Consider the following 27,787-nt stretch of genomic DNA (forward strand, 5'->3'; position numbering starts at 1 on the left):
CTCAACTTCTAAACTCGAGAATGTTTTAATACTGATAGGTTTCCATGAAAACCTATAGGAGCTCCTTTCTTGGAATCCCTATACAATGGGCTCCAGCATGGGGTAACACAGGGTTTATTCAGTTCACTACAGTAAGCATGAGCCAGAGAAACAGAGAAAATTGTTGTCTTCCTTCTTATAAAGCTCTTACTAACCGGGAAAGAGTGATCAAAAACATTTAGGAAAGAATATCATTACTGGAGCCACAAATACCTCCACATCTGATCCATGGACCACGGCGTATTTCCAAGTCGAGGATTTCATTTAACCAGGGAAGGTATTCGAGGGGATAGGAAACCTAGGATGAACTCTGCTAACCAGACTGATGTGAATTACTAAAGGGAAATGTTCTTGGGGTTATTCTCCATAAAGATGATGTCCTTTTGTGTTTTTGACAGGGACAGTGCTGGACTGGGGGGAAGGAGAGACCTTTACTCTGACCAGCCCCATATAGATTTGTGCTGCCCAGTGTAATCACCTGGAATGCTTTAAGTAATCCTGCTGCCCCCTTCCTTCCCATCCCCAGAGATTCTAATCTAAGTAGTCTGAGGTGTAGCTTGAGCATCTGGATTTTTTTTTTTTTTAAGCTCCCCACGTCACTCTAATGTGTGGCTAGTCTTGCAAACCACTGGAATATACTTAAGGTCTTCTAACAAACCTTCCTCTTAAAACCACCACCCTATCATTTCGTTTTCTGGCGCTTGGTTTTTGTTTGGGCATTTTTCTCCGCTCGCATCACACACGCACACTCCACGGGATGGTGCATTTCTCCCAGCAGTCGGACTAGAATAGTCCCAAAGTGGAATTCATGAGCTGTCCTTGGTAAATAAGGAGAACCCTGGCGAGGAAAGTGATTCCCACCCAAACATAGTATGAACAATGGTCACTCCTTGCTGTGTTGCTTGACCTGTTTTCTTGGGCCATTTCCCACTTGCTGTTTTCAGATTACGGAGTGTGCTAGCAGACCACACACTGTTTTTTCCCATTCCTTGTTGGCATTTGACAGACCTCCAGTTGAAGGCACCAGGTCCCTGGGTGGGCACTCTTTCTCAGTTTCCAGGGGCTACCTGGGAATCCACCGCACCTTCTTCTGCTCAGCTTGGCAGCACTCAAGAGCGCTAAATTTTCTCTTAACCTAATTCAGATTTCCAGGGAGCGAAGCCCTGGCCGCTTGAGCCACGCCCCTCTCCTCCGCCCCCGCCCCCCGGACCCCCCAAGTGTTTTGTTTACTTGGAAAGCAGATATTTACATTTCCAGATGGGAGCTCAGCGCAGGCCCCAGCCCAGCAAAGAGCAAAAGAGAATCCAGGCGACCGGCCAGAGAGCCCCTCTCCCGGCCCATTATCCCCCTTCCCCAGTCTAGGGTCTCTAGGGGAGCGAGCCGCGAGAGTCCCCCGCCCTCGCCCTGCCCGGCACCTGGTGCGAGCTAAACTCTCCTCCGCCCGTCTCTTCGCCCCACCCTTTGTGATTCAGAGCCCCAACCCCGCCCAGGCGCTCATTTAACTCGCCTGGGGCCACAGCCAGGCGCTGCTGCTTCTTACAGCTACTTGCTGGAGCCCGCTTCCACTTACTCCGGATCCCGGGCCCTGGGCGCCATGTGCCTCCTCGGCGGGCCGCTGCTCCTGCTGCTGCTATCGCTGGGTCCACCTGCGGCTCAGGGTGAGCGGGGGCTGGGGGCTGGGGGCCCGGCCCCGCCGGGGGAACCCTTAGGCTGGGTGGGAGGGGCTGGATCCGTCTCCGCGACTACCGGGAAGTCTGGGGACCGGGGGAGGTGAAGAATGTGGGCATGGGTAAATCGTTCCCGTAATCCTCTACCCTTAAAGCTCGGAGCTCCTACTGGCACGATCCCTTGGCGACAGGGAGAGGATCTCCGGGCTGTCCTGCAGTGTGGGGTCTTGCTGTGCTGGACGCCAGCTAGCACGGCTTCAGGAGTGAGGCGGGGACCGTTGAGGAAGCGCGGGCTGAGTTTGCGGAGCAGCCAAACCTGGGGAAGCCGAAGGGCAGGGCTCAAAGAGTGAATTCTGAATCCCCCAACATCTCTTTAAGGGTGGGAGGCCAGAGTTGACCACTGTCACCTCTTAAACGTGCTGCACGGGACGCTATCCGTTAGCATATCTTGTCTTCCAGGTGGAACGTTCCACGGGGGCGTCTGTCTTTATTGTGTGCTTAGTAACAGTATCAACGTGGAGATCAATTCTAAACCACTTTTTTTTTTTTTAAATAATGAAAGGGAGGGGTTGATTCTGTCCTTATTTTAAGACTGAATTAATTGACAAGACAGGCAGCCTAGCAAATTCTTGGTATGTCGGTTCAGCACCGTATGGAAACCTTACCTGTGCATCAAAAGCCTTGGCTGCTTCCCTTACTCCTCTTGCAAAAGGAATGTTGCTATGAACTGAAAAGTGTTATTTCCTTCAGTTCTGTTTTTTCTTTTCTTTTTTTCTTTTTTCCTCCCTAGGTGACTGCAACATTCCCCCAGAGGTACCTAATGCCCAACCAACTTTGGGAGATCTCTTGAGTTTTCAAGAAGGAACCACAGTAACATACAAATGTAATGAAGGCTTTGTAAAGGTTCCTGGCAGGGCCGACTCAGTGGTCTGTCTCAACAATAAATGGTCAGAGGTGGCAGAATTTTGTAACCGTAAGTTCTTCATTTTTGTATATATAAGTTACGGGAATGGAATGTATCTTGTTAGCTTAATTTTATCCCTCTTCAGCGTGAGTGGTAATTGATAGTTTTCAAGCATTAGGAAACCCCAGGGCATATATACCTGGCACTTCACACTGCAACTAACTGACCACATTACTTCCCAGAATAGGTCCTGCTTCTTCATTAACAGGTTTGGACTTTCTGTTGTTGTTCTCTCCCCCACCCCCTGCCCCCACCTAATGCTGTACCTCCTGAACTAATAGACAGAATAAACAATAGGTACGATTTAGGATGTAAATTATATACGAAGATGTTTGGCAATCACCTCGCGACACATAACATAGGTCTTCTGTGTTCTTAAATTTCATTTTGTAAAGTAGGACTCACCAAATATAACTCTGTGATAGCATTTTAAAAAGTTCTCTGTATTTCCCTCAAAATCTATCACTAGATGCATAGTCCTATATTAACTTTGACAGAGACAAGTAAAGATAAAGATGAGACTTGGCTCCTAGCTTTGGACAACCTGGAGTAATAGAAGGTACAGGAAATATAGAAAATGCCACAAGTATTTTGTGAAACCAGGGTGAAATCAGCTTGAACCTCTGGGTTTTGTGTGTGCAGGATAGAAGGCAGTGGTTGAAGTGCTTAAGCCTTTGCACGTGTATCATGTTTTAGAGTTTATAATGCTTCTACATAGCTAACTCCATTGAGTCCTTCATGAGTGGACAACCCCATGAGTGGAGTAGGGACTCTTACCCCCATTTTTCAGTAAGGAGGTAGTCTGGGGAAATAGTCCCCCAGAAGTTAAGTAACTTCTTGAAATCAGCAGTTCTTATGCAGGAGAGCCAGGGTCCAAACTTGAGTCTTTGGACTATAAAGTCCATGTCCCTTCCACTGTACCATGCCTCTCCACATTCACATTTGCCCAGGTGTTTACCGTTTATAAATACTTTTATGTACACCCCTGGCTCACCTGATCTGTGGCCTTCTGGGTTGTTGTGAGGATGAAATGAGTTTATACATATAAAACATTTAGAAGTGTTCAATAAATATTAGCTATTATTGTTACTGTTATTGTTGTTGTTCAGGACATTAGCCCCAGGGGTCTGAGGAAATACTGGTTCTCCTCTCACCCCTGTCCTCCTTTGGGCAGGTAAGGGTCAGTGGCAGAACCGTGCCAGGCAACTAAAATGTGTTATATTTCCTGAATTGTAGGCATAGTGATATCTAGGTACCAAATTTACTAATTAGGAAATAGAAGTATATACGTGAATGTGCTTGACATACTGTGAATGTTGTAGTGATATTATTATAGTTAAATATCAAATATGTACAAAGAAGTACAGAAAAAGGGGTGATGTAAGGACCAAATAATTCTGGATAATTAAACACAGATTATCAAATAAGGTGATATTAGTTACGTTGTTGCTTTTCCCAATACTTTTAGGTAGCTGTGACGTTCCACCCAGGCTACTTTTTGCATCTCTCAAAAAGTCTTTTACCAAACAGAATTATTTCCCAGCGGGTTCCATTGTGGAATATGAATGCCGACCTGGCTTCCAAAGGGACCGTTTTCTCTCAGGAAAACTAACTTGCCTTCAGAATTTTACGTGGTCCAAACCAGATGAATTTTGTAAAAGTGAGTATAATTTTACAGAGTATTCGTAATCATATGGTATTTGGGGAAATAGTATTTCTTCCTTCATTCATGCTGGAAGTCTATGTGTACATATTATTACTTCGAATGATTCTGAAAAGAACCATTAGAGTAATTTTATAATTTTGTTTTAAATTAGGCCAACTAAATACTTGTGAGATGGGAGTATTTATTCACATTTAATTTGTTTAAGGTTACCTAAGATGTAATAAGCATATATTCTAAATATGGTGTTTTATTTGAAACTTACAAAATGAAGGAAGGATTTTAAAAAGTCTAAGAATAAGAAATGTCAGTAGTTCAGATGATGAATTTGCATAGAAGTGCCTGATAATTTAATGAAAAAAAATCAATTTGTGTTCTCTTCTAGAAAAATCATGTCCTAATCCTGGAGATTTAAGACATGGTCATGTCAGCATACCAACTGACCTATTATATGGTTCATCTATCTCCTTCTCGTGTAACGAGGGGTAAGTTTTGGCATACTACGTATTTATACTCTATATTTAACAAATGTAAAAACAAATTAGGACTTAAGATGGAAGTTTTTAGACTTGTGGTCAGTGTTTACAAGCTAGTCTCAATAAAACAACTCCTCTGCTCAAAGATCTTTCATCATGAGCTCATCATGGTTAAATTTAATAAAATGAGGGCAAGAAAGGACAATTTCTTATAACACCAAATTCTCTCACTTGTTAGATTTCAGTACGTATATGATTCATTATAAAATTTTAAATGTGACTAGTAAAGGGAAAAGCCTGTAATATGTTGGCACTTGCAAAAATTATATCCTTCAAGTGTTCAAGTGAAACCAATCCTTACTTTACCTAAATAATGAATTTGCATTTTTTTCTGTATGCAAACTGCCTGTTGCAAAATATTATGTGTTAAAAACATTTACTCCTAGTATAAAAATATCATGCTGACCTGAGGTCTTTTCTAAATTCTCTATGTAGGGAAAAGGAACTCACTCTTTGGGTATCATCAGTGTCTCAGAGACTGCTGGAAACTTTATGTTCATTTTCTCATTAAATATCTGCATATTGAATTATGATATTTTACTCTGTGTGTGTGTGTGTGTGTGTGTGTGTACCTGCTCTTTATAAAATAAAAATATCAACATCATGTGTCTCCTGTACGCAACAGAGATGCTTGGATCATTAATATGATTAATATCAAATCTGGGGAGTACTTTGAGCCTTAAAATATAAATATGTTCTATTATTCTATGAAGCCTCTGTTGATCTTTTAGAATTCAGAAATATAAAATATTCAAGCCTCTATATCACTTTAAAATGTTTCAAAATACTTTCCTGTTTTCTCATGTGGACCCCACCCAAATAAAAAACGTTTTGTATGTCTTATACTTTTGTATCCTTTGTATATCACCTTTTTTAATTTAATTTTTTCTTTTCCTTTAAACTGCCATGTGAACTTTGATCAACTTGTTTTGTCTCCATCTACTGGTGTAGTAAATATTTTAAGATGATATTTTGGAGAATTTAAGGGAAGCCAAACGTGTGGATGAAACCTAACTTTTTTTTCTCCCCTCATTGCTTTAGGTACAGGCTAGTTGGTGAAACTTCTAGTTACTGTTCCCTTGTAGACGAGGGTGTTGGGTGGAGTGATCCATTTCCCGAATGCCAAGGTAAGACTGAAAAAAAACCTAAGCACTCTAGTGTGAGGCTGAATAGTCAATGGTAAATTACTTTCTCTCATGAAGAATTATCCACATTGTGTATTTGTAGTACCCCCCACTTCCAGTGTAGGAGTGTCTTAGCTAATTTAAAGATCTTTATTAGTGGGGCGCTTGGGTGGCTCAGTTGTTAAGCGTCTGCTTTCAGCTCAGGTCATGATCCCAGAGTCCTGGGATCGAGCCCCGCATCGAGCTCCAGCCGCATCGGGCTCCCTGCTTGGCAGGAAGCCTGCTTCTCCCTCTCCCACTCCCCCTACTTGTGTTCCCTCTCTTGCTGTGTCTCTCTCTGTCAAATAAATAAATAAAATCTTTAAAAAAAATAAAAATAAAGATCTTTATTAGTAATGTTTCTTAATTTATTAGCTGCAGAGATAAAGGATTAGAAAAACCCAACAAACTCCAAAACAAACAAATAAACAAAACCCCAGCAAACAGGTGTGTATTGTGGTTGGTCATTTATTATCCTGCCTTTCCTTCTAACAATCAAGCAAAATAGATACAGGGTTTTTCTTCCCCATAATTTTTAATTTTATGAATTAAAATACTCTTGATCAGAGAGTCTATATGACCTGAACCTACATCCCAAAATAAATGGCAAGAGAAGGCATTTAACCCAGATCTCTGGACATCAAACCCATCATTTTTCTAGGACTCAGTGTTGCCTCTTTTAGGATTATGAAGTGAGCTAATTATCTATAAATGTTTTGAAATGGGATTGATTTTTCATGATTAGAGAAATAAGGTTATACAATAAAGAAGAAATATGATTTCTGCACTTGAAAATCTTATCTTCTTAGAGGGAGATTAGGACATAGAAATAGTATCATAAATGCATGTATCCAGTCAAATTTATATCCACTAGAGGCATGTGTCTCCTGAAAATTGAGAGGAGTAAAATATGTGCAGCATATTTCTTTTTTTTCTTAAGAAAAAAAATGCAACGTTTAAAAATGTAGGCTTTATTGTTTCTCCCATCTTTGCTAAAATTATCGCTAAGGTCAAGTTTTGGGTGTTATTAGGAGCAGAAAACGAGACTAGACTTAGTGAATTTGACAAGAGTGTCTTGATTGACACACTGCGGTAGGAAATGTATGGGGTCAGTTGAAATGAAGACAAATAAAATGAAGTCTTGCCAACCAAGAGCTTGCAGGTGTAAGCTCGTCACACCCAGATACCCTCTTACACCACACACCACCTTGAGCTCTACCCTCCTATGTCCGCTACTTCTCCTTTTTCTCATTATTAGTACTTCGAAATTTTCAGCATTACTACCCACCACCCACCTTTCCCATTTCCGTCATCTAGTAAGGGATGTTGTAAATGATACTAAAGTGAGTTTGGACAGCAAACTTACTCAAATAGGCATCCCCTTCTGGCACTGTGAGAAGCCTCTGATGCATGTAAATGCACAACATGGCCCACACGCCCAAGTCATGTGCCGGGGGACCTCCCCCCACCCCCATGGCACTGAACTTTGGACTACAGGTGTACACAACAATCAGGACCATGTGATACATATACTAAAATTGGAACAATACAGAGAAGCTTAGCATGGCCCTTGCTCAAGGATGACACACAAATTTGTAGTGTTCCATATTAAAAAAAAAAAAAAAGAATATGGACTGGGAGAAGGGACACTTTCAGGCCCTGCAGGAGGGAATTCCGAGGGCCAGTTCCTAGAGCAGAATTTACAGTGGGGTGGGGGAAGAGCTCTCAGTGAGCATACCCACAGCCCTGCAGATACCCCACTGGTAGGGAGAAGCACAGTCAGAAGAGAGCCGTAGCCTCTTAAAGTGTAGGAGCTGGGGCAGGAGTCCCACTTGTCTGAGTTCAAAGGTGACGCTGATTGCATTGGCCCCCATTCTTGGACTGCGTTAATGTTTCATCCACATTCTACCCAGAGTGATCCATCTGAAACACAGATGTGACTTATCTCTTCCGTCTTAAACTTACACGTCTCCTCATCACTTACAAAGTCCAAACTCCTTAGTAAAGCATACGAGGATTGGCATGGTCTACCCACCTCACACTCATGTCTTGCCCTCATACTCTATGCTCTATCCATGCAAACCTCTCTACATCTTTCCTTCTGCTACTGCCCCTGCCTAGAATGTCCTTCAGCCCCTTCTTTGCTTAGCTTTTCTTTTTCTTTTGCTTCTTTTCTTTTCTTTTCTTATTAAGGGTTTGCTCTGATAGACCTTCTAAAAGCTTTTCCTGACCTCCCCGCTGGCTAACTGTTCTCTCTTTCCACGCCATGGTGCACACTTCTGTGATAAGCCTCACTATTTTGTATTAAAATGAAAATCTTTGAATCTTTTTTGTCACTATATTTTATTTTATTTTAAGATTTTATTTATTTATTTGACAGAGAGAGAGCACAAGCAGGGGGAGCAGGAGAGGGCAGGGCTCGATCCCAGAACCCCGGGATCATGACCTGAGCCGAAGGCAGCCGATTAACCGACTGAGCCACCCACGCGCCACTGTCACTATATTTTAACACCTACGACTTAGTATTTTATTTAGTTTTGCAATTCCGTTTGTGGAAGAGTGCCTGGCATGTGTTAGGTGCTCAGAAAATCTCTGAACGGCACTGATGGTGATGTGCAGGCAGCCTGCACCTTAGCCTCATATAAAGCCAATTAGCCTCTTGTTCCTTGCTTTGGTCAGCGGCTTAAAAGTAATGTATCGGTTTGCTAATAGTCTCTGGTTACTTAAGGCCACTCGATGTAACATAATTGATATACACACATGATCACATTGCTTTCCTGGCTCTAGACAATGTGGATCCATTGCATTTTTTATCAGGGCTACTGCCAAGGAGGGGCCTCTAGTACGGTTTTCTGAGTGCTGCTGCTCAATAGGTTTACTTTAAGTAAAAGGCTGTGCGTCAATGTATGCTTAACAAAATTTGATCCTAAAAGTCAAAATGTAATCCTGACACTTCAGATATTTCACTCTGTCAGAATCATCTATTCCTATTTCCCAAGTATGCCACTTGACTTCTAGGCTCCTTCCATTTGGCATCATTTCCCCCTGGAACGCAGAGCAATGCCCTCTGCTCTGCTCTCTTAGCAGAAGGGTATGTCTCAGTATTACACTCAAGTTCCATTTCCTCCTTAACATCTCTGCCCTGCTTTCACCTCTGAACTCCGGCAGTAGGGGCTTTTTCTAGCACAATTTGATATGTAATGTGTGAGGACTTTATTGTAATTTTTGCTTCATGTATATGTTCTAGATCTTATTTCTATACATTGGTCTCAAAGTTAGCATTCATGTTTTACACCATTTGTATCCAGAGCTCCAAATACACTACTCATTACTTAATAGGTATTTCTAAGCTCCCTGGTTGATAATGCTGAATTTAGAAAAATGGTAGATTTTTACTTTTTTTAAATAACTTATTTAACATGTTTTAATCTTACTTATTAAAGTAAGTAATTGGCAGTTTTATTAATGTAAAACATGTTGGACTTTTTTTTAAAGAAATTTTTTGTCCAGAACCACCAGAAATTAGCAATGGATTCATTCTGGATCCACGGGACACTTATGTGTATCAACAGACTATAAAATATAGATGTTATGAAAGCTTCACCCTGATCGGAGAGAACTCTATTTATTGTACTGTTAGAGGTGACCAAGGAGAGTGGAGTGGCCTGCCACCTGAATGCAAAGGTAATGAGTTTGCATTGTTGTATTTTTGTTTTATTTATACCTTTAGGTCTATATATGGGCTACAGGATTCTATGAACTCCCTGAGAAATGAATGGAAAATGTGGTACATATGCATATTTTTATTTTTCTGGGGGGCGCAATTTTTCATCAGATTCTTAGAGGGGTCTATGACTTCCAAGGAAGGAGGAAACACTGATATGGAGAATATGTGGTAATGTATGAATAAATAAATAAATGCATACACACACACAGTGTATGTATGGACCCCCAGCCCAGGTGCACCTCAGGGTGGCTTGCCTTCACTCTCGACTCCCAGGAATTCTAGTTCATTCAGTCCTGGTCGTTCCCACCCTTGTATCTCATGCCTTTCAAAATATGACTTAAAAAAAAAATCTATCCAGATTTTGTAGTTATTATAAAGGAAATATTGGCCTACCATGGCCTACTTGGGCACTACCCTAGACTTGTAAGCTCTAAATAACTGATAATTTAATAAAACGGGAAAATAAATATGAAATGTATCACATAGCCAGATTAAGAAGTAACATATCTCATGTTTTTAGTGAGTTAGCTTGCATTTGCTATTTCTTACCATATCCCCTTCAATAAGTTAACATTAATATGAAAAGTAAATAAAATGGTTTATTTTCTTCAGTTGGGAGGGAACCTTAGACTAAACTGAGGGATCTAGATAGTGATCCCAGTAGGAGGTATTTAAGCAATGTGATATGTGATGCCAGGGTGACTTGAGCTCCCTTTATAATTATACTTGGAATTATGTTAGCATGAATTTTTAAATATCAGTGCCTGTTGAAAACAGTTGTTTGTTATAAATGGCATACATCAACAGGGAAGTAATATTAAAACCATGCAGACGGGTATAAAATGTAAAGTAAAAATCTCTCTGTCCCTAGTCCTTCTCTCAGAAGTAACCATCATTCACAAATGTTTGCATTTGATTCTAGCAAATAAACATACATACACATATTTATATTTTTAATCATAGCAGTTGTATGATTATATCATTTATTTAACCTATTGAGGGAAATTTAGTTTTTGATTCTAGCTAGTTTGTTTGTTTGTTTTTTAATTATTATTACAAAAGATGCTGCAACAAATATGGGGTATCTGGAATTGCACAGTGTGCAAGTGCATTTTGTACAGTAAATTCTTTGCAGGGTACTTACTGGAACAAAGGAACATGCATTAAACTTTTGACAGACGTCACCAACATTGTTTCCAAAGAAACTGTAGCAGTTCACTCTCCCAGGAATAGCACTTCACTGTGCTGGCTCTCCGCACCCCTAACGATAATGGTTATTATGAAGTGGAGATGTGACAACTGCATGGGGAGAATTTCATTATATTGTCTGAATTAATTTAATTATGGGAGAAATTTGATATGTGTTTGCTTCTTAATCTGGCTATGTGTAATCTGGCTATGCTTCTTAATCTGGCTACATGTGCCCGAGTAGGCCATGGTAGGCCAATATTTCCTTTATAATAACTACAAAATCTGGATAGATGTTTTTTTTTAAGTCATATTTTGAAAGGCATGAGATACAAGGGTGGGAACGACTAGGACTGAATGAACTAGAATTCCTGGGGGTCGAGAGTGAAGGCAAGCCACCCTGAGGTGCACCTAGGCTGGGGGTCCATCGTGACCCACTTAAAAGACCGCTGCCAGGAAAGAGAGAAACTGGCCAAGCTTTTAGTGGTTGTGGTGGGCTAGAAAAATATACTGAAAATTGAGGTCCTCAATGCAGAGCCAGTTTTTCCCAAGGGCCATTTGCTGATTTCTTGGGCTGCGGGGGAGACTGGGGGTTAGACCCAAAGCTTCCAAAGTACAAAATGCAGTCTCTCAGATCCTTCTGGTATTTGGGCAACAAATATCAGAGGAAGAAGCTTGGATCAAGCATACACTCCTGCCCCCCTTAACACATTTGTGCCCATTTTGAAGCTATGTGGGGAAGGAGGCTAGATTGCTGAGCTGGGGACTCCTGAAGGACAGACCTGCATCTCCCACAGTTTCTCAGGGCTGAGGAAACAAAGATTCCCAGGCTGTCGAGGAAAAGCTCAGAGGGACAACTCCCAAGGAACAGAGGCAAGAGTAGAAGTAGACTGAGTTTTACTAAGGCTGAGACCCAGCTCAGTCCCTCCTGGGCTGAGGATGTGATCACCTCCAACCAGTCTGCCTGTCAGAAAAGGGGACTCTCTTGGAAGATCATACCATCTGAATGTTTTATATACAATGTCAGTAATACAATAAAAGAGTTATTAGACATGGAGAGAAGTAAGAAATTATAACCAAATCAGGGGAAAATAAATCCAGATAAAGGAGATCCAGATAATTGAGTTAGCAGATGAGGACTTTAAAATCAGTGGTTAATATGTTTAAGGTATTAAAGGAAAAGAGAAATAGAGAATTTCAACAAAGAACTGGAATCTATAAAAATAAAGTAGACATTCTACAACTTTTGAAAAATATACAATCTGAAATGAAGAGCACAATAGGTTTAACAGTGATTTGGACACAGTATTAGGAACAGGAAGGAAGATTCATTAATAATGCCCAGAAGCACAAAGCGGGGGGTGGGGGGGGATGTAAAATATAGATAAAACTTTAGGAGATATTTGAGACATGTTAAACTGTTGTAACACAGGTTAGCTAAGAGGAGAGACAGAGAAAGAGAGAAAGAGGAGCAGAAGTATTCAAGGAGATGACAGAATGCTCCAAAACTGATGAAATACATCAACACATTCCAAAGGTTCTCAGGACTCTTAGCAGAATAAAAATAAAACCACTTCCTGGCATGTCATGGCAAAAATTTTGGCAATTCAAAACAATAACAAAAGCATCAAGAGACAAAAAGACAACATTATCTTCAAAGGAGCAACACTAAACCTGACCACAGGCTTCTCAACAAAAATTATGGAAGCCAAAGACAATGAGAAGAAATCCTTCAAGTTAAGGATAAGAAAATGACTGCTCACCTAGGAGTCTTTACCCAATGAATATATGCTTTAAAACTGAATGCAAAATGAAGATGTTCTCATGCGAAAACTATGGGAACTTGTCACTAGAAGACCAGACCTGCACAGAACAACAAAGTAAAAGCATTCCTTCAAGTAGAATGAAAATAATCCCAAGTAAAACATGAAAATGCAAGAGGAAATGAAGAACACTAGCAAAGGTACATGAATAGGTACTGTACGAAATGATAAATGCATTGTCTTCTAGGGTTTGATGTGTATGTCGAATACAAGTGTATAATAGCAACAGAGCAAAAGGCAATAAGAGGTAAATTGCATTTAAAAGTTATGAGGTTCTGGCAATACTAAAAAGTTGTAAAAATGTTAATTTGCATAATTGACTTATAGTCTAATACATACTGTAATCTCTAGGGCCGCCATGAAAATAGTAGTGAAAGAAAGTATAAATCATAAGCTAACAAAGGAATGATAATGAACACTTCATCCAAAAGGAAACAAGAGAAGAAGGGAAACATAAAATAAATGGGTGGAAAAGCAAACTGATAGTAAGGTGTTTGCTATAAACCCAACTCTATCAATAATTACATAGAGTGTAATTTAAGTAAGATTGTCAGACTGATTTAAAAAAATCCTATTTGCTGTTTACAAGAGACAAAATTTAATGATAAGAACACTGAATGGTCAAAAGTAAAGGATGGAAAAATATATTTTGCAAACAATTACCAAAAAAAAAAAAAAAAGCTGGTGAAGTTCTATTAATATCAAAGACTACTTTAAGATACAACAGTTCATAATGATAAATGGGGTCCATTCAACAGGAATCTATCACAATCTGCGATCTATGGGCACTGGAGAAAAAAAGCGTCAATCCACATGTAGCAAAAAACGGGCAGAAAGAAAAAGAGAGAAATCCATGATTAGAGTTTGAGTATTCTACACACCTATTTCAATAGCTGTTAGAATAAGCAACCAAAAATCAATAAGAATATAGAAGCAACAGTTAAACTTTTTTTAAAAAATTGACATATTAAGAGCATTGAACCCTATAAGGACAGATGGAAGAAGTTTTTTCAAGTATGCTTGGAACATCACCCATAGGCTGGGCTCTAAATCACAATGTAGTTCAGAAGATTGAAATAATCTGGAGCGCGCTGATGGCGATGGAAATAAACTAGACATCAAATAACAAGAAGGCAACGAGAAAAGCAATTTCCAGGACACTTACACTATACTAGCATGTACGTCTTCTGGCTCAAAAATGAGAACTAACGTGGTGGGACAAAGAATAAGATTTATATATGAGCACCTTAGAGGAAAAGTCCATATAAAATCTTACCCTAACAATACCATCTACCATTTTTTGAGGGTGTCAGTCCTACTCTACTGGCTAGGTCTTCTCCGTGAGCTGTCCCGTCCCCACCGTCCTCTGAGGAAGATAACAGGAAGCAGAAATAAATGATGCTGGGTGTCTGAGTGAGTGGAGCAGGATGTGTGTGCTGGTGGGTGCGGGCAGCTGCTCACCGGAATGGTAAAATGTGTTCCTTCAGAGACAGGCATTGTGTGAAATAACTTCCCTAAATTATTTCTCTCATTCGTTACAATAATGTTCTCAAATCTGCTTTGTTTTTATCCTCACTGTACAGATGAGAAAATCGCAGCTTAGCAGGATTAGAGAAGTTGCCCACAGTCTCCAGTGTGTGGTGAAGCAGGCAGCCCTTCTCAGTGCTGCCTGAGGAGGGAGTTTGTAAGTGGCCCAAAGGCCGACAGGCACTGAAGACCTAAAACTGTACAAAATGGTTAGAGTTGCAATTCTCAGAATAGGATCTTAATCAAGGTTGCGCTTCAGATATTTGTTACCTGATCTGCAATCCAAAGAGGGACTAAACTAATATGTGTAACGTTGGTAACCAGCACAAGAGGAAAAAGAGTTTGTTTTTTTTTTCAGATTGACTGTATTACTTTTAAAAAGGAGTAAAACAGAACAAGTTCCCAAGGTGACTAACATGTCCTGAAAGCATCGAGAAAAGGAACTATGTTGTGATTATCTCTGTCTGTCCAGTGGTTCTATTTGGTTCTTTGGTCTTGGCATGAGCAAAGGAAAACATTTTGTGAGAGAAAATATCTTAATTTGGGGTGTGTCACAGAATGAGATCACTACCAACTCTGACTTTGGTTTCTTTTCTTTACATAGAAAACAGTTCAAGAACCTCAGTACTACTTTGGTGTAAACCCACTTTAGTTGGCTACAGGCATAATTTATATCAAAGCAAAAACCTGCAGCGTTTCAATTCCTTGGGAAAATCATAATTAGACTTGGTCTCCTAAAAGTCATATTCATATTTAGGTGTTTGTGGGAGAGAGAAAGAGAATTCATAGCGCAAGCAATTTGTTCCTAAGTCTTAACTTGACAGCATTATTTAGCTAATATTTTTTAACATTTTTCTTCTATATAAGGTTCTCAGATTTCTAAGGTCACACCACCAGTTCAGAAATCCACCACAGTAATTGTATCAGCTACAAAGCCCACATCAACTCCTCAGAAACCTACCACAGCGAATGTTCCAGGTTCCGAAGCTACATCAACTCAGAAACCCAGTACAGCAAATATCTCAGGTACCAAAGTCCCATCAACTCTTCAGAAACCCACCACCATAAATGCTCCAGCTACAAAGGTCCCATCAACTCTTCAGAAATCCAACACAGTAAACGTTCCAGCTACAGAAGTCCCATCAACTCCTCAGAAACCCGACACAATAAGTTCTTCAGCTACAGGAGCCCTACCAACTCCTCAGAGACCCAACACAGTACATGTTCCAGCTACAAAGGCCCCATCAACTCCTCAGAAACCAGACACAATAAGTTCTTCAGCTACAAAAGCCCTACCAACTCCTCAGAAACCCAACACAGTAAATGGTTCAGCTACAAAGGCCCCATCAGCTCCTCAGAAACCCAACACAGTACATGTGTCAGCTACAAAGGCCCCATCAACTCCTCAGAAACCCACCACAGCAAAAGATTCAGCCACAGCCAAAAAATCCCCCATATCAAATGCTCTATCTACAGAGACCCCACCAGCAGCCCAGAATCCCATCATGGCAAATGCGTCTGCTACACAGGCCATGCCAGCAACCCATAGATCCACCACAGCGAAAGCTTCATTTACACGGAGTCTTCCAGCAACACGAAAGTCCACTGTTATCCATGCCCCAGTGACTAAGGGCCTCCATACAACAAAAAGATTGACCTCTGCTCATATTACAGCAAAACAGAGTTCAGCTACTCCCAGGACAACCAGCACACCTAATGGAAAAGGGACCCTCTCTTCAGGTGAGTTGACACTGCTCAGGTTTTCCTGAGTAGGGATCTAAGGTGCTATGGTGGGAAGAGTTTTTCATACTAACGCTCTTGACTTTCTTCAGAGGCAGATCGGGAGTATGCTAGGGTGCAACATTTTGCAATAATGTAGAAAAAGATGGGGGCTCCATGAAAACAATGCTAAGTTAAGCTTGGCAAAGAAATTCTGTTTTTTATATGAGATTTAGGTAGTCCTTGAATTCTTCAAGACCCTTCAGGGAACCAAATATATGTACCATCCTTACGGCCATTTTTTGGGTCTGGTTTATTGATAGAGACCCATCCCTTAAGCATGCTGAAGGATCTCTCCAGATTCCATAGAGTTGCTAATTTGGTAAAGCATCTCAACAGAGTCTTCTAAGTAACTGAAAAGACAGAATTCTTTGAAATGGTCTATATTTACACAGGGTCTTTAAATGACAATTTTTGTAAAAGTAGAGTAAAATACCTTGTAGACTTCAAAAATACATGTAGAGTGGATGAATGAAACCCTTCTTACTAGTTACTGCTGCTTCGGGCTACCAGGATGTCCCCTTGTCTATTAACTTACCTAATGGATAGCCAAAATTTTTATGGATACTCTTATTCTCTATTAGAGATACCTATTTTTTTTTTTTTTCTGTTCCTCGGAAAATCTCAACAGGACTGTGAGCCAAGAGATAATTTTTTTTAAATTGTTTTAACTTTTTAATTGAAGTCAACACACACCCACACACACCCGCACTCACACTGCATAAAACACCCATGTATGGCTCAATAACTTTTCTAAAGCAAATATTTGTGTAACCACTACCAACGTCAAGAAATAAAATATTAGCAGCCCCTCAAATTTGCCCCCTCAAGTTCCAGATGCTCTGTCAATGATCCTGAACTTCATACTCTGACTTTCCTCTTCCTTAGTCAGTACAACCCTGGCATTTTCTCCCTATACCGCATGGCCCAGGGTCTTCCCTCACTGCAAATATGCAAACCTCATTCCATACTGTTCTCCCTTCTCTGGCTTTGACCCATTTCTGCCTGTCTTAGTTTGCCAGCCAGTGCCTTCAAATCATTGTTATGGTTGCTTTTCCATATTTTGTCCAGATTTCATAATTGCTGTGATGAAGTCTGTTTTGCCATCATCACCCAGATAATTTTTAAGAGCTTGAAACATTACAGGTATCCTTGTTGAAATTTCCTTTGCATATTCCATGATTCCTTTCTGTAAAAAGCCAAATACATGCACATGCACAAAATCTTAACCCATTTCTGTCCGCTTTTGGTCATTCTTTGATTGCATCAAATAATCATGGGTTTTGTTTTTTTTTTAAATAGTTTGACACATTGTGACCATATTTTCATAATGATTTCATATATTTCCCAGTTGTTATCTTGAAGCCTTTTTTGCCCTTACCTGGCTATTTTTAAGAATTTGAACATTATAGATATTATGTGTTGTGCCATTTCCATTTCTCTCCCTCTGAGGCACTGACTGCCCTGAGCTTGGTGTTTAAGCATCCTATCTATGTTTTAATTCTTACACTTGCACACGTGTATCCATTAGTAGTACATGATATTGTTTTGTTTGTTTTTGTTTTTTTTTTTTTTTTGTAATTTACATAAGCCGTATCTTGTATATTTTATTATCTACCTTGGCTTTTGGCACTCCACATCAGTTTTATAGCTTTTGTTCACACCTTTAGGTCTAGTTCATTACTTTTAACACTGGTAGGAGTTTACTGACTTCTTCAATTTTCATGACCTCTCTGGGCCTAAAAGTTTTAGGTTGAATACATCTGATTTTTCATAGAGCAAGGCAACGAGAAAGAAGTCTCACTTTCACCAATATAAATTTGTTAGAGCGCTAACTTTGTTGAAATATTTCTTTCTGTAAAAAAAAGAAAAAAATACAAGGTAATTTAACAAATTTAAATGAAACCTGAAAAAAAACATGAATTAAACCCGAGTCAATAATTATGATGAAAGTACAACCAGTATTTGGGGTCAAATTTTCTCTTTTATGCAATTAATGTATTCCTCAAATATCATTTACCATTTTTTGCTCATATTGAAAAAGAAAGGAGTCGCTGCCACTTGCTGGGTATGCACTATAGTTGTATGCACCATGCACTTCACCTCTTTTGACACGAGTCCTTGTGACAACCTTGCGACATAAGCCTTTTCAGCTTCATTTTGTAGGTGATGAACTAGAGGCTTAGAGATTAATTTGTATGAATCATATAATACCCAGTTGATAGAGAGAAAGTTGGGAGTTAAACACCTACTTGCTGACTCTAAATCCTGTGCTTTCTTCTGCTGTGTAATGTCGCTTATTCTTAGTGGTATTTTGAATAAATCCATTCACTACTTAGGAGAGCAGCATATTATTATAAATATATTTATTTGAAAGTAATTTTTGCAGTGCCACATTCGTAGTCCTTGAAAGGTAAAAAATGAAGTAATTTGAGCTTTTGATAGAGTCTGCTGAGAGAGACTTCAGTTTGTGATAGTTTCTTGGTCATAGGATTGGATCACAGTTATTTACTATATAAGCTTTCAAATTTGTTTCTTGCCATCAAGTCATATAATTGAATTATATGGTGTTTGTTGCAATATTCACTCACTCTTTATCAGGTTTCATGTTTATAGTGTTGACTCTGTTGAATAGATATAGGCACTGGTGTATATGTTTCTTGATTAAGTTAATATACAACTGTTTTCATTAATTTATTTATAATTATTTCTTTTAGTATGAAAATCTGAGTTACTTTTGAACTTTCAAGTACATTCTGTGGATATATATGTTAAATTGCTGGCAAATCAATGGCTTTACATTTTTTTTTAATTTTTGTAATTCTTTTTTTCTTTTTTTTCTTCAGATGCTGCCATCATTGCAATTGGTAAGTTTGGTTCTTCAGCAGTTAAAAAAAATTGTCATCACTGTGGGATGTACAATCCATATTCCTGGAAGAGAATATTGTCTTTTTACTGTCTTAGGAATACTATTAAAATGAAATGTTTAAGAGTGTCAAGGAGAAGACAGGTAAATGCAGTTTATCGACGTGTTTGGTGGACACCAATAGGTATTCGGTATGTTCCTAAGTATTCCCGACCATGTTCTTGTTCCAGGGTAATTTTAGGGCAACTTCAAATCATTTGGCCAGTCAATCAAGTATCCTTGAATGCCTATTGTCTCAATGCATCATCATTTTAGGGGCCAAAAACAACAAGAAGGAGGCTGTTGTCAATACAGTTTTTAAGCCTCAAGTATTGCATAAGTACTCACAAACTACTCCTTGACTGTTTCTAGACTTCTATTCCAAATAAACCAGAATGCTACCTTTGATTACGTTCTCTTCCTTTTCCCTTCCCTGTCAGTGATTTAAAGTAAAGATAGCTTTAAAATTATTCTATTGCTATAGACATAAGGACATATCTGTGTTGCAATGTCTTCTGGCCTTTATTCCAGTATTTTTTTTGTTGTTCATAAATATATTATTTGATGTTATACATTTTAACAAGAAGATTAATAACTCCTAAAGAAGATGATAAAAGAAATGTTTAAGAAGCAATACAGCTATGTAATGTATGGTGATTAACATAATAAAATAAAGTTAAAAAAAAGAAGCAATACAGCTAAGTTGGCATATTAATAAGGAATGCCCAACAGAAAATATACACTTATAAAAAAAAGTGAATATTTTAAAATTATGTCCTTATAAGCTAAGGTCTCCTATCTATGCATGCATGAATGAGACAAGGGACTGAAGCTGAAAGTAGGTATTTTATTATTATTATTATTATTTATAGTTCTTTTATATTTTGAATGAACCTCTCCTTAGCTAAAATACTTATCTTGAAAGATTTGAACAGTTGGAATTCACTTTGTTTGTTTGATATTTTAAATAGAAATAAATGTATTCTAAAGGAAAACTTCATGATTTCATCATTTAATGTTAACAATGATGAGTTTAGTGGATGGGCTTTTTCTCACCTGCTCAGTGGCATCCAATGAAAGTTTGAGGGGTTTATTTTCTCTGAAATTCTTGAAGTATGTACTATGTGATTTCCCAAAAACTTTCCCTTAGGGTTAGATGTAATTCCAACTTGTGCTCAAAAATAAAGAGGAGCTCTTTCCCTCTTAAATCAGACATATGGCAATATTTTTCTTTGGGATCTTATACTTGTAAAATATAAACCTAAAAATTATCTTTATTTCTTCAATTTATTCTGTGCATCGGGTCACTTTTCTCATTTTTGTTTTATCAGTTTTTTAAAAATTTGACTGTAGTTGATACACAATGTTATATTAGTTTCAGGTATACAACATAGTGATTGGACAAGTCTATACATTATGCTGTGCTCACCCCAAGTGTAGCTGCTATCTGTCACTATACAGAGCTATTATAATGTCATCGACTAAATTCCTTATGCTGTGCCTTTTATTCCTGCCACTTTTCTTATTTTAAAGATAAGCAAACTCTACTTACAAGGAAATTGCTTTTCTTGATTACACTGCAATGTTAGTGAGTGATACAGGTGATACTAGAACTTTGGAAGTATTTGAATTTTTTCCTATTTAAGTCTGCTGAGAAAGAGAGACTGACTAATCTCAGAACTTCCTTATTTGCCATGTAAGTGAAGACTTTATTGTGAGGTCTAAAGCTATTCTGCTGGCTCTGTACCGGTGTTTCTCAAAAACCTTTTTTTCATTATTGCCCTCTCCCCCTCAGGGAACTTTTTAGACATTTTATTTTCCTAATCACCCTCCCCCCGTGAAATTTCACTACCACAGATATACTATAAATCTATTTATATTCTGTATGTATATCTATACTTTATACACGGAAAAGTAAGATTTTTTTTCACCCTTTTGGGATAATACTCCCCATTGAGAATACATGCTCTATATAGTTGTTTTGTTTTGTTTTTGTTTTTTTATATGTAGTTTTGTATTTGCTTTTGTTTCTGTTTCTGCTTTTTTATGCCAACATTGTAAAGAAGACAGGCTTGTGTTTTGGAGTCAGCCAGACCTTGGTTTGAATCCTGTTGGTTTTTTTTTTTTTTTTTAATTTTTTTATTGTTATGTTAATCCCCATACATTACATCATTAGTTTTTGATGTAGTGATCCATGATTCATTGTTTGTGCATAACACCCAGTGCTCCATGCAGAACGTGCCCTCCTCAATACCCATCACCAGGCTAACCCATCCTCCCACCCCCCTCCCCGGTTTTTTTTTTTTTAATTTAGTAATTATTCAACCCAAGTGATTGAACTTAATCTTTCTGAGTCCCAGTTTTCTCATTTATGATCCCTGTTTAAAGTCTTTGAAGCTTAATGAGATAATAGATATGAAAACTCCAGCACAGTGCTAACCATTGAATAAATATTAACTTAAAGCAGTCATGTAGTGCAGTCGCTGTTATTTTCCTAAAATGGGTTTCTTTCTTTTTTTTTTTTAAGATTATTTATTTATTTATTTGACAGAGAGGGACAGCGAGAGAGGGAACACAAGCAGGGGGAGTGGGAGAGGGAGAAGCAGGCTTCCCGCCGAGCAGGGAGCCTGATGCGGGGCTCAATCCCAGGACCCTGGGATCATGACCTGAGCCGAGGGCAGACACTTAACGACTGAGCCACTCAGAAGCCCCCTAAAATGGATTTCTGACAGTTTTATCATTCCCTCTGGCCACACCAAAGAGTAAGAACAGTCCTTTATTAAGGTAATATTTGCATTTTTGCTGCGTGGCAAGTACTCTACTGAAATTTTTATATTTTTATTTTACTTTTCAAAACATCTTATAATGTATCTATGTCCCATTTTTAATTTTTTAATTTTTCTTTTAAGATTTTATTTATTTGACAGAGAACGCACAAGCAGGGGGAGCCCCAGAGGGAGAAGCAGGCTCCCCGCTGAGCAGAGAGCCTGACTCAACTCTGGGCTCCATCCTAGGCCCCTGGGATCGTGACCTGAGCAGAAGGCAGCTCCTTAACTGACTGAGCCACCTAGGAGCCCCTCTATGTCCCATTTTTTAATCTGAAAGAATGATTTCTGCAAGATTTGTAACTTGCCCAAGGTCACACATCTATTAGGCTCTTCAACAGAGGCAGATGACTCATTTCTCCAGCACTTGAAAGGATAGATTCTTGCCCTATGTGAAAATCTGCACAACTCAAATTTGACAATTAATGTAGTCCTGATTCTTTACTTTTTTCCCCCCCACCATTGCTGAAATCCTGTATCGCGATGTTCATAAATCTCTTATGGGGATTAATAGGTCAGTTGAAGGAATATTTAAGAAAAAATTAGAGACTACTCAGTGACATATCTAAAATGCTTTTTCTGTATCCTTCAAATTCACATGCTGATTAACTTTGGCTTTGTGCATCCACCTGCATATGGCATATGATATAGACTAGCCCAAATGGAGGCATACTTTCAAGAGTCTTGAATCATCAGTAGTACTTTGAAATGTATCAGATGCTATATCAGGTCTTCACTGTGTCTTATTACCTTCTCTCTGAAGGATGAACTTAAAGCCCATTATAAGTAACTTCAGTTATCTACAAGTTATTCGAAGTTAAGAGATCAGACAACATAATCATCTAATTTTTCATTGATCTGCTTAGGCTGGCAAGAGAAGCATTTGAATTTCCCTCACCTAAAAAATACAGAGGCAAAGAAAACCCAATGATAATAACAAAACCCTTCAAGGGTCCTATGGATGTTGCCAAGGAAGTGGGGTTGAATTCTGATTTGTAAATCTGAAAATTTAAGGTTTACTGAAGCACATTCTTTTTCCTCCTGTAAAAGCCTCTTTCCAGTGTGACTTCACCTGTCCACAGACCTCAGTTCCTTTATTCTGTTATGTTAAATAGGATTATAAGGAAGAACAACCTATTAAAAACTTTTTCAGTTTTTAGTTTTTTTAGTTTTCAGTCTCCGCACACATTCTTCTAGAATTACATATATGTGCTGATCAGTGTTCTAAGAATAAGATTTTGGTTCAGCCATCTAGATACTCTGGATCACTTTAAAATTTTCTGTCTTCATTTATCATTCAAATTGAAAATGGGATGGTTTTACAACCATTGAAAACGGTGGAGCTAATGGGAGTGGTGAAGGGAAAAGAAACCCCAAATTTTTGAGGAGCCATGATTTATTTTATGAATACAGTCTTTCCAAGCTAATGATATGGTGCTAGGGGATCAGTTAAAGAAATTGATTGGGTAAAATACTGTAAAAACTCACCTGTGGTAGAAATAGCTGTTTTGTTCAATCACATATCCATACGACAGTGCAATTGTGCGACATGAGCGTTTGCTGATTTGGAACCAATTTGTGATTTGGTCACATTACTTTCAGTTGCTTTCCTAGTGTCATCTGTAATTTCCTTTGCAATACAGATCAAAAGAATAGAGTTCAAGGACATTGCAGGTTGGAGTAGGCAGGAAAAGGGAGACCAAGAATGGTATGGAGAAAGGGCACATGGGTGGTTTGGAAGAAGAAAGACTGTGTGTGAAAATCAAACTATAAAAATTACTGTTGACCAACTTATTTGACCAATTACTTTTCTGTCATTCAACTCAAAATAGTGCATTTAATCTCAAAATAATGCTTTCTTAAATGAAATTGTATCGACAGCAGACTAAACACCGAACAGCATATTCTGTAAGCAACATGAATATATTTCAGCCTCCATGCACAGGTGATATTACTTTTCCTGTGACGGAGAAATGCCTATAGCTCTTATCTTTACTAGGAACAAAGTAAATGGCCTTCCTATTAACCACATATGTAGCCCTCATCTCTCTGAGACTCAGTTTACTCATCTACACAATGAGAGTGAACTCCAAGATACCTTCTGGTGCTAACATTACATAATGCAGTCATCATGTTTTTTTTAAATATTTTATTTATTTATTTGACATAGAGATAGTACAAGTAGGCAGAGAGGCAGGCAGAGGGAGAGGGAGAAGCAGACTCCCTGCTGAGCAGGGAGCCCGACGTGGGGCTCGATCCCAGGACGCTGGGATCATGACCTGAGCCGAAGGCAGCCGCTTAACCGACTGAGCCACCCAGGCGCCCCTGCAGTCATCATGTTTGAATGACCAATGATCAAAGCATTTAAAATTGAGCCTGGTGGGGTTGAAACCCTTCAGAAGCCTCTCCAATGGGTTAAACACATCTTATTTGAGTATGTGATACTTTAAATATTTTATTTTATTTTTCTTTGACCGAAAGGATAAATAGCATGCAATTTTTACTGTCAAACTTGTGACATAAGAAAGCCACACACAAAATAGAATTCACGTCTCCTGTTTTTCTTTAACTTGGCTCGTAACCGGTGTGTTTGTCATTGTGAAACTGCATTGTATGTGTACTTGCTCATGTTTCTATTAACTGTGTTACCAAATTTTTTCCCCCTCAAGGACTTGTTGCTGGTACTATAATTGGTACCCTAATTCTAGTCAAAATTTTCTGGCACTATGGAAAATCAGGGTGAGCAGAAATTCTGATGATTTAAAAAAATTTGTTCTTAGCTTCTTTCCAGTAAAACTTGACACTATATCAGAAGGTAACTTTCTTAGCTTAATTGTATTTTTGGACATGCTCTCTCTTTATTCCTTTTCTCTGTCATTACTGCCCTGGGTAAACAGACTTTGTGTCTTTTTTCTTCTTTTTTTAATTTTTCAGTAGATTCAAGGACATTAACATTTCATAGGAAAGTGATTTGAAAGCCACATTCTCACTTTGCAATCTATTAACCAACTCACCTTGTTTCCCTACTCAGTACAATTTGTGGTAAGATCTGTGTGTTACACAGAAGCAAAAACCTAGGGAAAAATCAGCCTCTAATAGATTTGACAGATTGCCTGTGATCAGGCCTTTTTCTGAGTTGGATATATGAAAACATGCCGAAACAGCTAAAAACAGCCCCGTGGTTCAGAGGATGGGCCCAGGAACCTGACCGCTTGATTTGAATCATCCCTGGGCTGAAGTACGGGCCATGGGACAATGGGCAACTTCACTTCTCTGATGCTTCTTATTTGTAAAGTGGGGGGCGTATATCACCTGCCTCAGGGGATTGTAGTAAGGATCAAATGAATTAAAAAACCCCTGTAAAGAAAGTAGAACATTGCTTGGCACATGGTAAGCCCTGGGATGGTAGAACAGCCGCACATAGGAAAAAACTCAGTATTATTTGAAACATCTGATCTGCATTGAATGTGCATGTGTTAAGTATACTGTCATAGCTGGCTCTGACCTATTCTGTAGACAGAGGATTATTTAAATTGACCCTCCTTTGTTTTATAGATTTGACTGTTTCTTACCGTAGAGTTTATATAAACTTGAATTATTTCTAAACTGCCCTACTGCCTGTCTGTTTTTTTTCCCCTTAATTAAAAACAACTCTACTTTAATGCTGTCACTAAATGGCCTGTTTTAATTGGGGGGGGTGATGTGAGCTATCTACTTTTTACCCTCTGTAACTCTTACCTTTCTCCTTAAATTAACAATATTATTGAAGCCTATTGTAAGCTAAAGTATGTAAATGTTCTTTAAGTCACCAAATGGTTCAGTCTTTTAGTAAAACTATCTGACCACTGGGTCCTGTGAGCTTTTAAGTAGATATTTATTTACTGCCAATAAAGTATTCTAGATGCTTAATACCAAATGTAGTTAAGTTGGTACAGATGCTTGAGCAAAACTACTGTGGAAAAAAAGTAAACCACCCACCCTATGTACTTCCTTGCCCTTGTTCTGGCTCTCCTTTTGAATTAGAGCATTGTGGGTTTACCTTGCAAAGCCAATGCTTTGGGGCCTGGCAGGTAAGAGGGGTGGGGAAGGAATGTGGAGTTCACTGGGCACTCTCTGGGCAGCTTCAGTTTCTTTACATACTTTTCAGGAAAATAATTGGCCATGTTGGTTTCAGTGGGATGCAAAGTGCTGAAACGTAGAAGGAGGAAATATTTGTTTTGAATTTTATTGGAGTTTTGCAGTAAACCAAATTCCTCTATTTCTGAATCAGAGGAAACTTGTGCAAACCCCTAAGAAAGAATTTGCCTTTTTCATGTGCACTTAAAAAACACTCCACTTGCCTTGTTTTGGAAGTAAAAGCCGTTGAAGGTAAGAGCTAACTTTGTACATTCCTGGTTATGCTCCTGATTTCATACCGATTTAATTAAAAATTGGATCTTAATAGGGACAGGGAAAAGAGTTAATGAGTGTGAAGGTGATCGTGTCCCTTCACCTGGTGATCCTTTGTGTTTGCCTATCAGAGGATTTACTTACCTCTTTTAGAAATATAGGGTTCCCGTAAGTTTTTAGTTAAAAGGGATGTGATTGTAAGGAAATGCTGATACTGCTTTTCGGTTGAAATTAAAATTATATGATTCAATTTATGTTTTCCTTCTCTACTATTCAGCTCTTATTACACTCATGAAAACAGCAAAGCACTCAATGTTATGTTTCATAATTTAACTGTGACTGGTGATGCCTCAGAAGTAAGACCTTCTGGTAAATCATAAAAGGTATATGGTTTTATGAAGTCACATTTCTGTGTCTTGTAAAATGTCCATCCGTACCACTCGGGCAGGATTTATCCATGACCGTTCAAGGATAATAGGGGCTCAGACCTCTATTATCTTGTCAGACTGGCTTTTCTTTCTTGAGTGACTAACATATTGGATCTCTCATTAGCATGACATGTCATCCATTCTCCACTCATCATCTCATCTTGTGTTTTGCAATCAGTTTATTGAAATGACTGGATGCTAGCAATGCCACAAATATTTGGAGGGAAAAGCCGAAAGGTGGATACGTTAGGGCTTACAAATAGGAATGCCTTCAATGTGACTGTTTGCATCATGAGATGATTGGCTTGTATTGTATTTGTTTCTCCTTTTTGCTTGGTGGCTTTTAGAGTTTTCAGTGTTTGGAAATACTAAGATTTGTTTTATGGTGTCTTTTTAAGTCATGCTTATAGATCTTATATCTCTTTTATGTTATACAAAATTATGACAAAAATAACTTAATATATAAACATATCTGTGAAACGTTCTCAGTGTCTTCTTTGAGGTGTCTTTTGATGAAATTTTTCTCTAATGCACATGTCAGGGGTTTTCTTTGACTTTTAATCTGGAAGTATCTTAATCAATTCTAACTTGGCTACTTAATTTCAAGAAACTAAAAAACTCAGGTGTCATATTTTAGTTGGTGTTGCTATAGCTATTAAACTCTAAAGTCCACATTGAGGTTAGATAACTTACTAATTTTGCATTGGTTTTGCATGCCACATTAACCGATTAATTTTCATTGTTTATCTCATAGTAACCAAAAGATTAATGTGTAGCATCAGTCAATAAAATTATTTTGATGTTAACTTTCTTTTTTAACTTTCAGGACACACATGTATAACACTGACAGTCTTGTTTATGATGCTAGTAACCATTGGCTAGCTGATTTAGCCGAAGAAGAGTTAAGAAGAAAGTGCACACGAGTATGCAGAATATTTCTAGTTTCTTAGACTTTCTGGAGGAGTGGACAAAATAAATATAATAGTGCTCTTCGTGTTGCATACTATCATTGTCTTTAATCTGCGTAGGAAAATCAACGAAGCAAGGAGAAGCGAGTCTGTCCTGGGACACTCCCAAACCTCTTGAAAATAGAACAACTTGCAAGATTTAGAGTGATTACTTTCCTCGAAGTGTAGGAAAGTGTAGAGGTTTGTTCATACTTAG

The 27,787-nt window shown here is 38.6% G+C and overlaps 1 protein-coding gene and 1 non-coding gene across 5 annotated transcripts; both read left to right on the forward strand.

The window, feature by feature from the left end:
* The first annotated feature begins 1,557 nt into the window (after positions 1 to 1,557).
* Positions 1,558 to 27,587, forward strand: CD55 (CD55 molecule (Cromer blood group)). 4 transcript variants are annotated; one of them, XM_032422486.1, is made up of 12 exons: positions 1,558 to 1,697; positions 2,497 to 2,679; positions 4,139 to 4,330; positions 4,719 to 4,818; positions 5,911 to 5,996; positions 9,528 to 9,716; positions 15,165 to 15,323; positions 15,972 to 16,037; positions 18,923 to 18,943; positions 24,476 to 24,545; positions 26,473 to 26,578; positions 27,450 to 27,535. In XM_032422486.1, exons 1-11 carry the CDS (start codon positions 1,634 to 1,636, stop codon positions 26,573 to 26,575), a joined length of 1,233 nt encoding a protein of 410 aa, XP_032278377.1. In that variant the 5' UTR covers positions 1,558 to 1,633; the 3' UTR covers positions 26,576 to 26,578; positions 27,450 to 27,535. The 4 variants fall into 4 exon arrangements, with proteins under 4 accessions (XP_032278377.1, XP_032278379.1, XP_032278376.1 ...); XM_032422488.1 differs by lacking the exons at positions 24,476 to 24,545; positions 26,473 to 26,578 and having other exon boundaries at positions 27,450 to 27,587; XM_032422485.1 differs by lacking the exons at positions 24,476 to 24,545; positions 26,473 to 26,578; positions 27,450 to 27,535 and having other exon boundaries at positions 18,923 to 19,757.
* Positions 7,546 to 7,645, forward strand: LOC116643617. Its single transcript, XR_004301582.1, has one exon. It is a non-coding gene; the product is annotated as a U6 spliceosomal RNA (small nuclear RNA).
* Positions 27,588 to 27,787: the final 200 nt, after the last annotated feature.

Source organism: Phoca vitulina, unplaced genomic scaffold (genome assembly GCF_004348235.1).
Source record: "Phoca vitulina isolate PV1807 unplaced genomic scaffold, GSC_HSeal_1.0 scaffold26, whole genome shotgun sequence".
Lineage (NCBI taxonomy): Eukaryota > Metazoa > Chordata > Mammalia > Carnivora > Phocidae > Phoca > Phoca vitulina.